Here is a 16,246-nt window from a genome sequence, read left to right on the forward strand (position 1 = left end):
AGTGCCATAACCGTGGATCTACGAGTGCCGCTATGAGCTTGTAGATCTGCTATTTTTGAAAAGGTGTGAAAAGTTGGGCAAATCTTTGAAAATACATATATTTTTTAAAGCAAACTTTTTTTATTCAAATCTTTGCTTCTGGGAATTCTAAAATTTTTTGAAAAAAACGTATGTTGCTATAATATCAGTATCAGTGTTTCTTCAACTTTTTTGAACATTTTGTTCACAGTGTATATCACATGGTCAATTATGACAGTGGTTCCCCAAATTTTGGGGGGTCCCCAGATTATTAGCCATTAAGACCGGGAAAGAATGTGTAATTTTTAGATGTCTTTGGGCTATTCAAAAATAGCAGATATACAAGCTCATAATGCGGCACCGAGTGCCACGCTATGAGCTTGCAGATCTGCTATTTATTTGTTTTATCTTGAAAATTTGTGCAAATCTTTGAATACATATTTTTTAAAGCAAACATTTTAACTCAAATCTTTGCTTCTGGGGATTCTACAAATGTCTTCTAAATCCTAACCGTTAAAAAAAAAAAGTATGTTGCTCTAATATCAGTGGTTCTCAAACTTTTTTTCATGGCAAGGACCCCCAAAATTATATGTATTTGGCCGCGGACCCCCATCTCAAAATATGTTGTTCTAGGGACCCCCCAGAAGCAAAGATTTGAATTAAAAATATATATATATTCAATGATTTGCACACATTTTCATGATTTTACAAAAATAGCAGATCTACAAGCTCGTAGCGCGGCACAGATCTGCTATTTTTGAATAGCCTAAAGAAATCTAAAAATGACACAGATGCTTCCCCGGTCTAAATGGGTTAATGCACAACATTGTTTTTTCACTCAACAGTAAACAAACCAACATACCATATAAGTGTATACAGAGTTTCTGCACATTTATAAAGTTATAATTTAATTACTTTAAGGACCCTTTTAAAACCAAATTGGACAAATTGTCAGATATTATGTAAGAAAGAGGGAAACATTGTGAAAATATCGATCTAAAAGCTCACAACGTCCTGCAGTGCGAGGCGTTGTGAGCTTGTAGATCAGCTATTTTCACAATATTTATCTGTGGAACCAAACTAAATGTAATGCCTACAATTCCAAGTGTTTGTCAGGGTGGAGGGTCCCCAGTTCAAATAGGATTATTTGGGGGGGTCATGGCCTGAAAAGTTTGGGAACCCTTGAATTTGGGAATATCCTTGAAAAGTCAGTGTAATTTAGGCATATAGGCCCTACAATATAATACAAATAGTCAAATAGCAAAACCTTTTTATAATACCTTACAGTGGATCAGTAAGTCTGTAGATTTAAAGTTATTCACAGTCTGTCTTATCCTAAATGTTTAAGGTTTCAACACTGAGGTCAAACTCTTTCCTGCTAGTATCATCCCTGTACTCATCTACCGATAGGTCTTGAAAGATTTCACCAAGAACCTTTAAAATGGTTTGAGCCTGCTGTATGGTGCTTACTGAAACATTGGTAAAGATGTCCTGTAATGTGAACAGACAATCACTTCTCTCAATGACCTCTTGGATCAAATTAGCGTGTTTGTCATCTGTTACGTTCACAGTGGCAGTGCTGTACACAGCCAACCCACCGCGAAACCCTTGTAGTATCAAGTCATCTCCGATATCCTCTAACTTTGCACTCAATAATTTCATTACATTACAGTCATTTAGCTAACGCTTTTATCCAAAGCGACTTACAATAAGTGCATTCAACAGGTAGGGAACGAAACTACTAATCACCAGAAGTCTTAAGCGCATTTCCTGCTAAAACAAGCAACCAAGAGTATACCTAGCGCTAAGGTAAAAGTGCAATATATCAGCTACCTACTTTCTTAAACAGATGAGACAAAATAGCAAAATCAAATGAGCACGAGCTAAAACAAATAAGTGTATCGACTAAACAAGATCCAATAAAACAATAGAAAAAATAATACAATAATAGCTTTTGCCTCTCACTAACAGTTCTTTGTCTGCTATCTAGCTTCTCTCCTGCAAACTTTTCAATCTGTCTGGGTTGTCCATCACACGTGGGATTTCATTCACATGAGGAAGCACAGAAGTCACAGCACGAATGACTAGGGGAAATGACATAGATTTTCTCTCCATCAAAGAGATGCATCAATTTTGCCCTACGGCAGGTTTCTTTATCTGACAAATAATCTCACATCTGGTCAGTAACACCCACTAACTGTCGACCATGGTACAAAATTAACGAGTGAGCATTTGATCCATCCCTGCCAGCTCAACCCAAGGCCTGCATGTAAGCCTCTCTGTCCCTTGGTGGCCCATAGTTTATCACCATATTGAGTCCTGTAAAATCCACACCCATACCCAAGGCAGAAGTGGCGAGAACCACTCTTAGAGTTGATGAGGGGACTTTCAAGGAGTTACAAATGTCTGCCTTTACATCCTCTGGCGTCTCTGAGTGGAACATGTCTACCAGTCTATTGCCTGAAATGTCTTCTGCACCCTCTGGGTGACGGAACTTACTCCCAAGTGTCTGTTTGAAGACATCTTCGTAGAGCAGAGAGCAGTCAGAAATGCTGTTGTAGTATTTTAAGACCTTCTCTGTGCTGGTTCCCTTCAGCTCCAGTTCTTTGCACAGCCATGCGAATGTCTTGACTGGATCTGAATCCACGTTCTTTGATGCCAACCGGAAATTGGCTCGATCTGGACAATCTCTACACAGTTAATCAGTCCTATGTGTTTGATGATGTCCTGTCTGGTCTCCTGATGCTGTAGCAGTCACTGCAAGTACTGGCACAGACTTTGGAATGATGGAGCGAAGTTCCCCAACCAGGCCACACCACTTTCGGAATGGAGCAGAACGTTTTCCTCCCTCACCCCTGTTTGAAAAGAGAAATATTAAGCCTTAATTTGATTTATTTAGCACAAAATATAAAAACAGTACAAAAAAACAGTACACAAAATATAAAAAAGAAAAGTGCCAAGAAGAGGCAAGAATCCCAAAGGGCTTATATGACGCCTCTACCTATGTATAACAACATTAATAGAACATGGATTTGAAAACAAATTATGAATATATAGAATTTACAAATAACATGATTGCAGTATATTAAAAAACACTACAACATAATTGAAATACCTGATTATACATGTCAAGATTACTGCTAATGATTAGCCAATATTGTTGACAGACTTTTTGATTATAAAGGGTTTCATATCCATAGTGCAACCAAGCAAATAGGGAATAGACAAAAATAGACCATACAAAAAAGTTATCATAGAATGTGTGATAATGAATGTGACATTCTGTGATCTGGTCAATCAGAACATCCTATTTGTTCTTATATAAATTAAGTGAAGAAAGATGTATACCAGTAATCTAATTTGCATGTCAAGTATGACACTAAAACACGTGCTACACATCACGTTTTTATTCTGAAATATTAATAACAGAAATAACAAAAAGAAAAGAAAATTATAATACTAAATCATTTGAAACATTGTATTTTTTTAAAATCTGATCATTTCACTTACCATTGGATTACTGTGTGTACTTCATCTACAGCAATTCCAACCAACCGCTGCTGGAATATTGGGGTTTGAAGCACTTTTCTCCAGCTTTTATTCCCCACGAGCGTCTCCGGCGACCCGAAAACAAAGGGATATTTACCCTGTTCAATTTGGTAGTCCACTTCTGGGCTTTCTCCAGCACATGCTGCTGATATCCTAAATACCTTTGCTGGAAAACAGCCAAATCAACACGCTCACAGATTGCGATACAGTGAATGTTCACCCGCAAGAGACACTAGGGTTTTGTGGTTAACCCATTAAGACCTGAGGCCGATTCTACAACGGTCTTCTAAAATCCTTCAGACTTCAGTTGTTCAAAACGTTTGTCAAGGACCCCCAGAATGATATGCATTTGGCCACGGAACTCCATCTCAAAATATTTCGTTCCATGGACCCCCCCAAAAGCAAATACTGTTGCACACATTTTCACGATAAAAGAAAAGCAGCACATCGACAAGGCACAATTTTTGAATAACCAAGATAAAATTTAGGTTCAAATCTAAAATGACAGTTGCTGGTTTTAATGAGTTAATGAGGCTCTGGGATGGAAACTACTCCGGTGTACAGTAGGTCAGCGTAAATTCTGAAGAACTCATACATTTTTCCCATTAACGAACCAACCACGACAGCTTTCATAATGTGAAACACTGCATGTGGGGGACAAAGGTTGAAAAATCTGTCACTTCAGAAAGTCGTTTCTGTATAAAATTACAATGCCCCAATTCACCACAATGAATCATGTTCCAACAGTGCAGTTCTGGGATGCATTTTGGACAACTAATTTTCTGGGATATGAGCTACATTATGATCAAAAGATATTATACACCCTTAAAAGTTACAATGAGACTTATTTGAATTATATTTGAACCAGTCTGTAAAAACACAGCAGCCTTATCCTTAGATTATCATAGGGCAACTAGAAGCTCACCATCTTGGCAAAAAGCCCAATACATCTTTATCGCTCTATAGGAATCATTTCTCAGACATGTGACAAGTTAAAAACAAAACCATGACCCAAAGAAATTGTGTCAAATCTTTATTTAATAAAAAAAACATTTAAAACTTCAGACAAACATTAAAATCTGAACACATAGCTTAACAAAAGCCATCCCCAGCGCTGCTCAGCGACGGGAGCCTGTCGCTTTAGGCATACGGGACGTTCTCTCCTCTTCCACAGCAGCGTGCAGAGCCTCCACAGCAGCTACATGGTGACAGGGGAAAAGGCACTTTAATGCCCTCCTTTATCATACCCTCCTTTATCATACTACAGCGCCACACAAAAGCATCAGATCTACAAGCTCGAAACGCAATCTGCTACTTTTTAATCCTGAAAAGTCAGTTTTGGACAAATGAGATTTCGACCCGACAGACGTTATGTCAGTTTGCTAAAAAAAAAAACACAAAAAAAAGTACAAGGCACAGACACATTCAAAGACTAGAAACTACAGCATTCAAATGTTGACATGGTGTGATAAAGTTGCTACACCCTCATGTTGTCAGGCAGAAACCAGACAAGACAACCTCTAGCCACAGAGTGGTGCCATTGAGTCATGTTACACAACATGAACAAAAACAAATGCGAGTCTGCTTCACTTGAACCCTAGCATCCCTATTCTGGTGGGGAATATTCTCAGATAATATGGGCTATTTTATAACATCGATCTGGTTTAGAGGGTGGGAAGCAAGGACAAAGTACAGAGATAAAGCGTGTCCAGTTTACCAAATAGAGGGTTTCAGTGGTTAATTTAGCACGGTACCGTCAATTAACCATTTAGACCCGAGGCCGAATTGAAAAAAGGCCTTCTAAATCCTAACCTAAGTTCTGAAAAACGCAGCGATTAAAGCAAACTAAAATCTCATGACTAAATTTTTTTGTCAGGCCAGGTCTTAAAATCTGCGATTTGTGAAACTGTGTGCTGGGAGGCATTGTGAGCTTGTAGATCGAAAATCAGTCGTGGCGACTGAGAACTTTAATCCATGAAAATGTTTTAAATTGTTATGAAAAATAATCTAAAATGACAGATGCTCTAAATGGGTTGAACGCTACACTGCAGGATGAACCCTTCTGATTTTGGTGACCCAAGGTCAGTCCTATACTGCCAGTCGAATAGAAACCTATAGCTAGAAACCCATGTACGGAGATACAAGGTTTCTGCCCGACAGCAACAATATGCCCACTAACTCATTCATAAATAAAGCTTAGAAAAACTGTAAGCATTTGGCTGTAACATTTTTTGTGATTTAGTCACTAATTTACGACTGACGTACTCAAAGCTGGTATTTATGAAAATAAACCCTAACCTTGCAGATTGCTGGTATATTCCTGCACACGTCTGGAATAGTCCAGCAGACCAGGGAGGGCAGCCTCCACGTCATAAGAGATGAGCCTCATTGGTTCGAGAACCTTGCCGGCTCCCTGGAACACTTCACAGGCTCTCTGGGAAAACAATGAAATCAAAAGAGTCCATGTCCATGCTACAGTCAAATATTTCTCCTTCAGTAGCAATTTTAACCACATGAACCATACGCGTCCCTATTCTGGACAGAACATGATTGACTAACTTGGTGAAAACGGTCAAACATTTCGCCAAAAATCGACAAGCTCACAACGCACCGTGTCGTGATGCGAGCTTGGCTATTTTGGGAGAGATTTGGTGGGGGGGAAATTAGGGGGCCAAGTGAGTGACCCGGGTCAACGAAGTACGCCATCTGTCGGGTGGAAAAACCGGTTACTCAAAAACAGCAACAATAGCAGATCGACAAGCTCAAAGTGCGCCGCGTTTCGAGCTTGTGGATCTGCTACTTTTGTGAAACGCTGTAGTATGGAACCCAGTCCCCAGGACTTTGTGTTATCCTTTTTAAGTCTAAATGTCTGGCTGTACTTCTTGCCGTTTACATTTCGGACTAATAAAGTATTCAATCAAGTAGGGCATTAATTTAAGAAAAAACACAAAGTTAAGACTATGGAGATGAGGTTTCTGGCCGACAGCAACAATATAGGATGTGTGGTCAAATTCCAATATTGCAGACACAATTTGAAGGGTTAAACACAAGAGCCGGAAACCGATTTAAAAGTAGCCAGAACAGTTTATGTTTGCTAGTAAAGGGAAATTATACCTGTAGCTCGCCCTGGACCTTGTCCTCTAGCTCCGCCACCAGGGCGAAGGGGTCGGACTGGATCGAGTCCTGCAGAGGAAGAGAATGACAGGAGTTCAGAGAAGAGTCATTTCAGTCAGTTTATTTGGAATCAGTGTTCAATCTGACCTCCTCCTCCTCCGATGAGCTGCTGTCCACGGGCTCTGCTGCCTTGGCGGGTCGCTGGGCCTTGGGACCGTTCAGCTCCTTCACCCTAAAAAAAAAGACAAGAAAACACAGTCAAGAGGTGACTTGTATCTGTATGCATGCGTGGCTGTCCCGTCTTCACATAGAGAACCGTTCATTGGATCGTCACCACACTTGGCAGGTGTGGAATGGAAATGCAGTGTAGAGTGTTTAGTCTATTGGACGAGCGTGTGTGTTCATGGTGGTGTAGTCTCATGAAATAAAATGTCTACCTGTCCGCATAGCGTAGTGTATTCATGGTGTAGTCACAGGAGGCCATGGCTGGAGACAACAGTGCGATCTGGAGAGATGGAGGAAAGGTGCAGGTATATTACACATGTTAATTAATATACCTATATACCTGGTTAACTGACTGAGCACCATCATTTCATTTGCATGGCATTACAGCATTTCGGTCAGATATTTCTCTAATCTCTGCATTAAGTACTAGTATATTTGTGGGCACTTCCAAGCAAGTAGGGCTGTTCGTGCCAACATAAGCTAGCCTACAGTATGATGCTTTCGTAGAACCTATATGTTGGTTAACCAGCTTGCGCCTAAATAAAATGTTAAGCTGTGGTTAACTCCTCTAGCCAGTTAGTTGCTACTTTGTTTTTGCAAATTGATAACCGTCCAAGCCGCAAGCGACTCAGATTCCTTTTTGTATGCATATAGCATATAGTACAATCATAATGTAAGTTTGTTCCCGCTCGTTATAGAAATCCATTTGCAAAAAACACAAGTGGCTCTGATTTCGTTTGTGTCTAGTAACTGCAAGTAGGAGAAATCGTGTACTCTTCATGGCTTCTGTAAAAAAAATTGTGTCGCACGGTCATGTTAGACATATTATAGTCATGCATGTTATTACTTTGAGGTTCCATTTTGCCTTGATAGACATGCACCCCAAATGTTTAGAACATTCTTTCTTAACCCATTAAGACCTGGAACTGTGTCATTTTTAGATTTGAGCTAAAAAGCATTATTTTACACTTTGAGCTATTAAAAAATAGCAGATCTACAAGCTCATAGCGCGGCACCGAGTGCCGCGCTACGAGCTTGTAGATCTGCTATTTTTGAAAAATCGTGAAAATGTGCGCAAATCTTTGAATATATATATTTTTAAAGCGACCTTGTAGATCTGCCATTTTTGAAAAATCGTGAAAATGTGCAAATCTTTGAATATATATATTATATTAAAGCGAACATTTTTAACTCAAATCTTTGCTTCTGGGGGGTCCCTGGAACAAAATATTTTTATGGGGGTCCGCGGCCAAATACATACATACATCATTTTGGGGGTCCTGGACATAAAAAAGATTGAGCACCACTGATATAGGAAACATACGTTTTTCAGAATACTGTTGAGATTTAGGAGACATGTAGAATCGGCTTCAGGTCTCAATGGGTTAAATCAATTTATTCTGAGATACGTTGGATGCCAGGAGGCATTTTACTTGTTCCATGTATACGTACCATGCAGGTCCTGGACTTCTCACCAATGAAGGAGTCTCTGAGTACCTTGGTCAAGGTGCTCATTCTGAACGGCACATGGTCACCATGCCTTCCCAGGGAGCGAATGCACTCCTGTGGGAGTGAGAGCAACATGTTATTCACAGAGGGCCCAGACCACATAAATTACTTGAGGGGGAAAAAAAGCAACTAATCATGAATAAGATATTCAGTGGCAATATGTTGAACTTTTGCGCTCATAGATTCATGGTAAGAACCAATCACTGCCTCTAGATGTCACTGTCTGCTTTTAAATCAGAGGGTTGTGTCTTCAGAGCAGTTGTGGAAGATGATTTTAAAAGTAGCAAGACCACAACATAAAAATACCGTTACAAGCCAAGTCCTTTATGCAACATTTTACTTACTTGTAGTTAATGTACGTTTTGTATTAAGAATCTAAATATGCAAAATAACTAGCAACTAAACCTGATAAATAATAGAAGGTAAAAAATACAATATTTACTCCGAGATGTAGTGGAGTCACAAAAACTATGTGCCTCAAATTTGTATCCAAGCACAGTACTTGATTTATGTACCTAGTTGCATTCCACCACTGCTTCAGAGACACCAGTGTGCAGACAGTTACTTACCTTCAGGGCCAGCAGGCTGCGGTTGATCTCATTGGTCTCCAACAGCGTGGCACGGTCGCTGCTGCTGACGTCCGTGCCCCGCTCGTTCCCGGCCAGGTCGATCAGAGAGAACTTTCCGTGCAAGGTCTTGGCGCGGTTGTTACGTCGCAGGACAATCTGGAGGATGGCGTGGGAGCGGGACGAGTTGGCATTCGCAGAAGTCTGGCCAGACGTCCTATAGGAGTGACCGAAGAGAACGGACGGTGGAACGGGTCAAGAGAGAAATCTAGAGCAGGGCTTCAACTATCGATCATCTTCTTAGCCTCTGTCGTAATCGAGGAACAAGTCTTTTATATTCTTTAGTTTAGTAGCCAATATGCATCAATAAAAGGTCCATCTACAAGCCAATATGCATCAATAAAAGGTCCATCTACAAGCCAATATGCATCAATAAAAGGTCCATCTACAAGCCAATATGCATCAATAAAAGGTCCATCTACAAGGTCACAATAAGTCAATTTTCACCATTTGACATTTTGCCTGACATGCCAATAATCGGGATAGATGAATTGGCTTGTAGATCTGCCATTTTTGGAAAACTTTTGATTGCACCATATGCCTCTATCGATATTGTGACAACAAATGGTGACATTTGATTCCGTCCATACAGCCCAGCCCTACCCGACAGCATTAATATGTACCTGCAAGCACTGCCAACTTCTATGATCTTGACGACGTCCTCCGCTGCGGAAACTCCCACTTCCTGCAGGCCAACCACCTGAACCTGCTGCCGCTCATCCTCCAGAACGCGCAGCTGGGACTTGTTGTTCAACAAGTCATAGACCTGAAATGACGACACAGGTTCACTGAAATGACGACACAAGTTCACTCAAGCCTACCAGAACACTTTGTTATGTTGGTTCATTTGGTCCACACACCCCACCAATTAACCACTTTCGACCTGGCATCCCCATTTTGGCCAGGCGACACATTTTATAATATTTGCTAAAATAATCTACAAGCTGAGCTTGTATATTGACAACTTTTTTCCACACAACGCCATCGTATGATATAGGACTTAAGGACTACTTCGGCCATTTAAACATTTTCTTCATATAATATGGTCTCACCAATAAGATGGTACATTTCTGTCTATTGTGTGTCTCAAAGGGCTGTGGACAGTTCAGAAACCAGTCAACCAATGACATCAGTAGGCAAGTTTGGTCATTTCAAACTAAAACTATTTTTTTGGGCTTCCATTTCAGCTTGCCAACTTATCAGAAGAAAATTACTGTAGTTTCTGTTAGCTTGGAACCGCCGTTGGCAGATTTCTGAACTGTCCATAGCCAATCAATGAGACCCGGAGTGAGTAGATGGAAATTGTGCCATTTTATTAATGAGCATTATCGAGGACTGATATTAGGTTGAAAATATAAGTGATTACTACATGTTTGGGTACAGCAGACACATGTATATTAGATTAATTGTTTTCGTACCTTGCCATTATAGATCTCAAAGAAGGCGACATATGGACAGAGATCCAGGCAGGCGTACCTTCGGCTGTTAATGAGGGTGAACACATCCTGGGCTGCACAAGGGACAAAATATGAGAATATAATTGACACTAGGCAGCAGGGAGGAATGAAAGATTCCCTTGATTGATCAATCTGGTCACACAGCTTTAAGATTGTTTCATCAAACTGTTGTTGGCCAGGTCATTTGCAGAAGTTGGTAGGCTACCCCTTTATGAAAAATGCCAACTAGTAGGGAAAAAAAAATGCAGATTCAGGCTTTAACAAAATACCTGAGCTCATTACGATTTTCTGGAAGATAGCATATGTACTATGCATTGCTAGTTTTAGTCCCAAAATAAATAACCAGAAATAGAAGAGAAAATCTACAGGCATACAATGAGTTGTGCTGTGAGGCTGTGACGCGTTGTAGGCTTAATGTAGATGGACTTTTTTCGGTGCATGACATGGCTTCCATAGAAGACATGGGACCTTTAATCCATGGGGTCACCATTTTTTAAATGTCATGGTTTTTGATATGGAAGTTGGAGTAGGGCTTACCTGCCAAGGCATAGATGCCTTTAGTGCTGTTCTGGCGCTTCCCAGAGAAGTCACCTCCCATCGTCTGAAAATAAGTAAAAGGACATAAGCACATGGTACATTTTAACTAATCATTAGTATCTGGGTAGCCTCATAACAATTCAACCCATAGTGCTGGAGAACAAGATCATGCATTGTATGCACTGAACAGACTGCACACTTACATGAGTCTTTCCACTGCCGGTTTGTCCATAAGCAAAGCAAGTTGCCATGGCACCTTCAAAGATAGACTGGACCAGGGGTTTGGCTGTGAACCTATGAGTGGAAAAAAAAAATCAAATAAATGAATCCCGTCGGTAAAACGGTTTAATCTTTGGTCAGGAAGTAGTGTCACAATAGAGTAAAGCAGCGGTTCTTAAAGCGGGGTCCCAGAACGCCCAGGGGTCCTTGACAGTTCCAGCCAAATAATAGACCCATCCCTGGATAGCATATTGGGGATCCTTGAAGAAAGTTTGAGAACCACTGAAGTAAAGTAGGCAATGGATTACCTGTAGACCATGTCATTAGTGACGCTCTCGTCGAAGGAGTAGTCAAAGTTGAACTCTTGATTCTCCAGGTACTTGGTGAGGTCCACCTTGGTCTTGGGTTCGTGGACCAGCACAGTTCCATTGCCGGGCACAGAGACCACATCTATCTCTCTTCTAGCCAGCTCTGGGAATATGACACATCAGGGAACATAAATAATAGTCTCTGTCAACTGGAAACCTCATGTCCAAAACTGTTACTTTTCAGGATTTGAATGTAGCAGATAGAGCTTGCAGATCTGCTACTGTAAGGCATTAATTAAAACGTTAGAATCTGGAGATGAGGTTTCTGCCCAACATCAATTAGACAATGAAGACACAGCAACATTTGAAGTATCCATTTAAACTCATACTGTGGAACATGCATTTTAGTAGTTTAGTTGGCAACACCTCATGCAGGGTCTTTGTGCTCGAGTATATTGTTACCGTCAGCAACCTCATGGGAATACAGTGAAGTATAGGATTAAGTAGTTAGATGAGAAACATGAACACTGAGATGAACACAGATATTTAGTGTGCATTTTATTCCAAGTACATTTAGTGTGTATTTTATTCCATGTAGAACTGATGACATGTTTTGACATCACATTTCTTTAAACATACCTTTGTTGTTGAATGGCCGCTTACGAATGCACACGCATATCTTTTGCTCTTCAGCCTGTACAAAAAAAAGTTACATTCAGAATGACATTTGAGAAACTGAGATCAGATATAAGATCCATCACAAATAATGTGCTATAAATCATTCCAACAATTCAGGCATTGCCAAGAGCAGCTGTAGCCAGGTGCAATGTTTTCATTAAAACCATGTTGTTTGAATTATAAAAACTTTCTTACTTCCTCCATGACTGAGGGAGGGTTCATGTCCAGGGTCTCTCTGAACTCCTCGATCATTTCATAGAACTTCTGGTTGGGCCGGCAGACCTCTCCAAACTGCAGGAAACAGAAATAGTTATTAAACCAAAACCTTGCCAACTGCAGGTTTTGATCAGGCAGGTTTTGATCAGGCAATAAGAGCTAGATTTGTACAAGTATGCCATTAATGGACTATGTACAATGCAGAGCACACTGGTTCGTACAGTATTACATACAGTATGTACCAGTTATAACTGGTACAGTACATACTGTATCAATACTGTACTTGATAGACAGGCTGAACAGTGTTGATTAATTTCAGATGCGTCGATACTGGGCAATTTGTCTCACCTTCGCCCTCTTGGTTGGAGCGTCGGGGGGCTTCGCAACACCAGAAATCTTTTTGTTGGGTTTGATTTTATCCTTTGGAGCCATGGATGCTCTTGTGCCTGTCAGTAAAAAAGTCATAAAGATTTAGATACAACCAAACTTTATGTGAGTCGCATTTGAAACCACCTCTGAATGAGTCTCCAGTCGGCTTTGTCAAAATCTGATTCCATGTGACTTTTTTCTGTTCAGACTTAGCAGAGCTCAGAATACCAGTCAAACGGTCTAAACATTTAGTGGCTTCAATCCTCTGACCTCTGGCTACAGGCATGTTGACTACGTTCTGGGCCTCATCAGTCTCCTTGGCCTCCTCAGGGGGAAGATGGGTTGCTGCCGTCTCTCTGTCCTTCCTCACCCTTTTGGTGGCCACTAAGGAGAGAGATGCTAGTTATACATATGCATGCAAGTTAGTCTCATGTTAGTCTCGTTAGCGAGATCAGAGCACACTGCCTATGGGTATGTCTTGTGACATATTCAGTGTAGGGCTAAAACTATTTGTTATTTAAAAAAAAAAGAGCCAATGCAAGTACTTGCAATGTTCTAGCCCATAATATAGTTTTAAAATTACCCAGATGCATCAATAGGCAGAGATCTCCGATATGGCTACACACATGCTATCAAAGTTATGTAAACTTTTTGCATGGCCACAAATGCAGTTTTTTAGATAGATAGATTCTGTCTAAACATGCTAGGTAAGGTTTGACATTTATCCGGTATCCCAGTTACCTTTTATTTCACAGCACTTTTACTTGGCCATTTTGTGGTCCGTTGACTAGAGTTCACTCAATACCTGCGAGTGTCAGCTAAATGCCCAAGTGTAAATTGCGGTGGCCAAATGTAATCCACTTTCTCAATAACGCAATGCGTTGCATTGTGAGTTCAAATGAATAACTTTAACCCCAGCCCCTATACAGGAAGCTGGGGTTATATCAGATCTACAAGCTCACAACAAAATTAAACCATATTGGGGTACTTCAGTTGAACCTTTGAGACAGAAGGTTGAGAACCCCTGGATTAGCAATACCAGGGGGGTAAATAGTAAATACTAACCAGGTCCAGAGGGGGGTGGGACAGGGATTGAATGAGTTGGCTCAGGGAGTGCGGCTTGAAGTGGCGCCACACTTCTGGTCTGCCTGGTCCGAGGCCTGGAAACTAAGCAAGAAGTGAAGAAATGTAAGTGAAACGGCAACTGGAGTTATGATTGTAGTCAAGTCTCCTTTTCCGCATTGTGTACAAGTCAAGTTCAAGATCATCTACAGCGTGCACGTGGAAAGAGAAACAAAGCCATAGCAGCCTGAGTGCAGCCTGGGTTTCTGACCCACAGGTCTAACTAAAAAGTGTTACATCCCCCTCACAATAGAATTGTGGTTAAATCTGCAGGGCTGCCCTTTAAGACTGACATGCACCCCCTCTGAAAATTGAAAGGCTAAGCTCAGCAGGTGATTTAAATCATCGATGAAAGCACAATCAATCACATTTGTTGATCATGTTATCAATTGAAAAAACAAGTATTTCATGGACAGGGGTTGCCAACAAGAAGGGAACATGGAGTACATAAAGTCATAAATCTATGTGTAATTGAGAAAACACTGAACCTGTAAAGATTCAACTGTTCAGATATGATCATCATGACCTACACAATGACTTAACAGGCAACATGATCCCAAAATAGATTTAGATGAATCAGAAGTGTAGTGTAAACCAATTTACATACTAGTTGGAGCAGGAATCCTGGACGAGTGCAGGCGACTAGAGCATTGCTGCAAAGGGAAGAAAATTGACAGGTCGACAGTTACCATGACAATCAGACACAAAAATGACACTATGAGCTCATGTAACATCAATATCACTTAACGAGTAGATCGCCCAAAATTTCTATCAATTACACACCCCTTGAATTCATGGATTTTTAGTTTTAGTCGCATTCCTGAGCCAATAATTTAATAACTGGATGGTTGGTCAATAGGAGACTCAAAGAGTCCTACACCGGTCAAATTATTGGCTTAGGGATGCGACAACTAAAAAAAAGCTCCCATGAAGTGTGTAACTGATAGAAAAAGTGCTCATCGGAGCACAGGTCTCCGCCAGGTCAGGTAGGCTATTGTGGCCTCCTGGTGGCGCTATAATAGGCCAACGTGAAAAGGGTGCCATTTCTTCTTAGGCCTTGCACGACAATCGGACACTGACTGCATTCATGATTTGAGGCATTTTGTTAAAAACATTTGTTTCGCTAGATTAGACCTGTTGGTGGCGCTATAACAGGCCAATGTTAAAAGGGTGGCATTTGTTCCTCAACATAGTGTGAATGTGCGTGCAAAGTTTGAGCGCAATTGGACGCTGCGTTCATGATTTGCGGAATGTTGTTCAAAACAAGCCAATAATGCAAACTTTGGATGTCAATCTTAGCCAATCAGTATGGAATATGAAAAATCAAACACATCCGTTGTGATCACATGACTATAGAGATCATGTGTACCGATTTGCGTGAAATTTGGATAAAATTGGAAGGAGTAGTATAAAATAATGTGTTTTACATAAGTCGGCCTCCTGGTGGCGCTATAAAAGGCAGATGTGAAAAATGCAGGGCAAAGGTTTTTCCTTGACCTCTAGGGAGTGTGCATGCAAAGTTTTACACGGATCGGTGCAGTTATAGGTAAAAACACGAATCGGCCTATTATAGCGCCACCATGAGGCTGATTTGACAAAATTCCAATGGTAGTTCTTCCTCGGCCTAATGGGACTGTGCGTGCAACATTTCACGGAAATTGCATGCTGTGTTCATTATTTGAGGCATTTTGTTCAAAACGGAGCACTCCTGCAAACTTTGGAAGACATTTTTAGCCAATCAGGATGGAATATGAGAAATCTGAAAGACCAGTTTCGTTTAATGACTATAGAGATACTGTGTACCGATTTGCGTGACTTTTGGACAAAATCTGTAGGAGTAGTCAAAATTTGTTTTGCACAAATCGGCCTCCTGGTGGCGCTATACAAGGCCCATGAGAAGATTTTGGGGCAAAGGTTCTGAATTGGCATCCAGGGAATGTGTGTGCACAGTTTCGCTGCGATCAAGACAACGGTGCCAGAGATTAGCTGGTCACAGACGGACGGACACACGGACGGACGGACGGACGGGGTGTAAAACATACTCTCTCGCCATGCCTTTCGGCCTGGCGGAGACAATGAGCATTACGGAGGACCAATTATATGACGATTCGGTTGAAAATGGGTCTATAAGCCTACGCATTTCACTGAGGTTCACCAAACCATTTAGTTTCATCTCAGGTTACCGACTCACTTTGTGGACAGTCCGAAATAGGGAAAAATGTAATAATGTACATATCGGCATATTATCGGCACAAACAAGGCTAGGGATGTTATCCCTTTCCAGTGCAGGACACCAGTT

The 16,246-nt window shown here is 40.9% G+C and overlaps 1 protein-coding gene across 1 annotated transcript; it reads right to left on the reverse strand.

The window, feature by feature from the left end:
• Positions 1 to 4,661: 4,661 nt before the first annotated feature.
• LOC308074656 (kinesin-like protein KIF2C) lies at positions 4,662 to 13,418 on the reverse strand (the record flags this gene model as incomplete). The annotated part of the gene is made up of 17 exons (XM_080414163.1): positions 4,662 to 4,765; positions 5,866 to 6,001; positions 6,682 to 6,748; positions 6,833 to 6,913; positions 7,119 to 7,186; positions 8,359 to 8,469; positions 8,985 to 9,198; positions 9,665 to 9,807; positions 10,460 to 10,551; positions 11,036 to 11,099; positions 11,239 to 11,329; positions 11,563 to 11,725; positions 12,202 to 12,256; positions 12,436 to 12,531; positions 12,805 to 12,902; positions 13,096 to 13,209; positions 13,409 to 13,418. The coding sequence occupies 17 exons, from the start codon at positions 13,416 to 13,418 to the stop codon at positions 4,686 to 4,688; spliced, it is 1,683 nt and encodes a 560-aa protein (XP_080270289.1). The 3' UTR covers positions 4,662 to 4,685.
• Positions 13,419 to 16,246: the final 2,828 nt, after the last annotated feature.

Source organism: Gymnoscopelus braueri, assembly GCF_963280865.1.
Source record: "Gymnoscopelus braueri genome assembly, chromosome: 19".
Taxonomy (NCBI): domain Eukaryota; kingdom Metazoa; phylum Chordata; class Actinopteri; order Myctophiformes; family Myctophidae; genus Gymnoscopelus; species Gymnoscopelus braueri.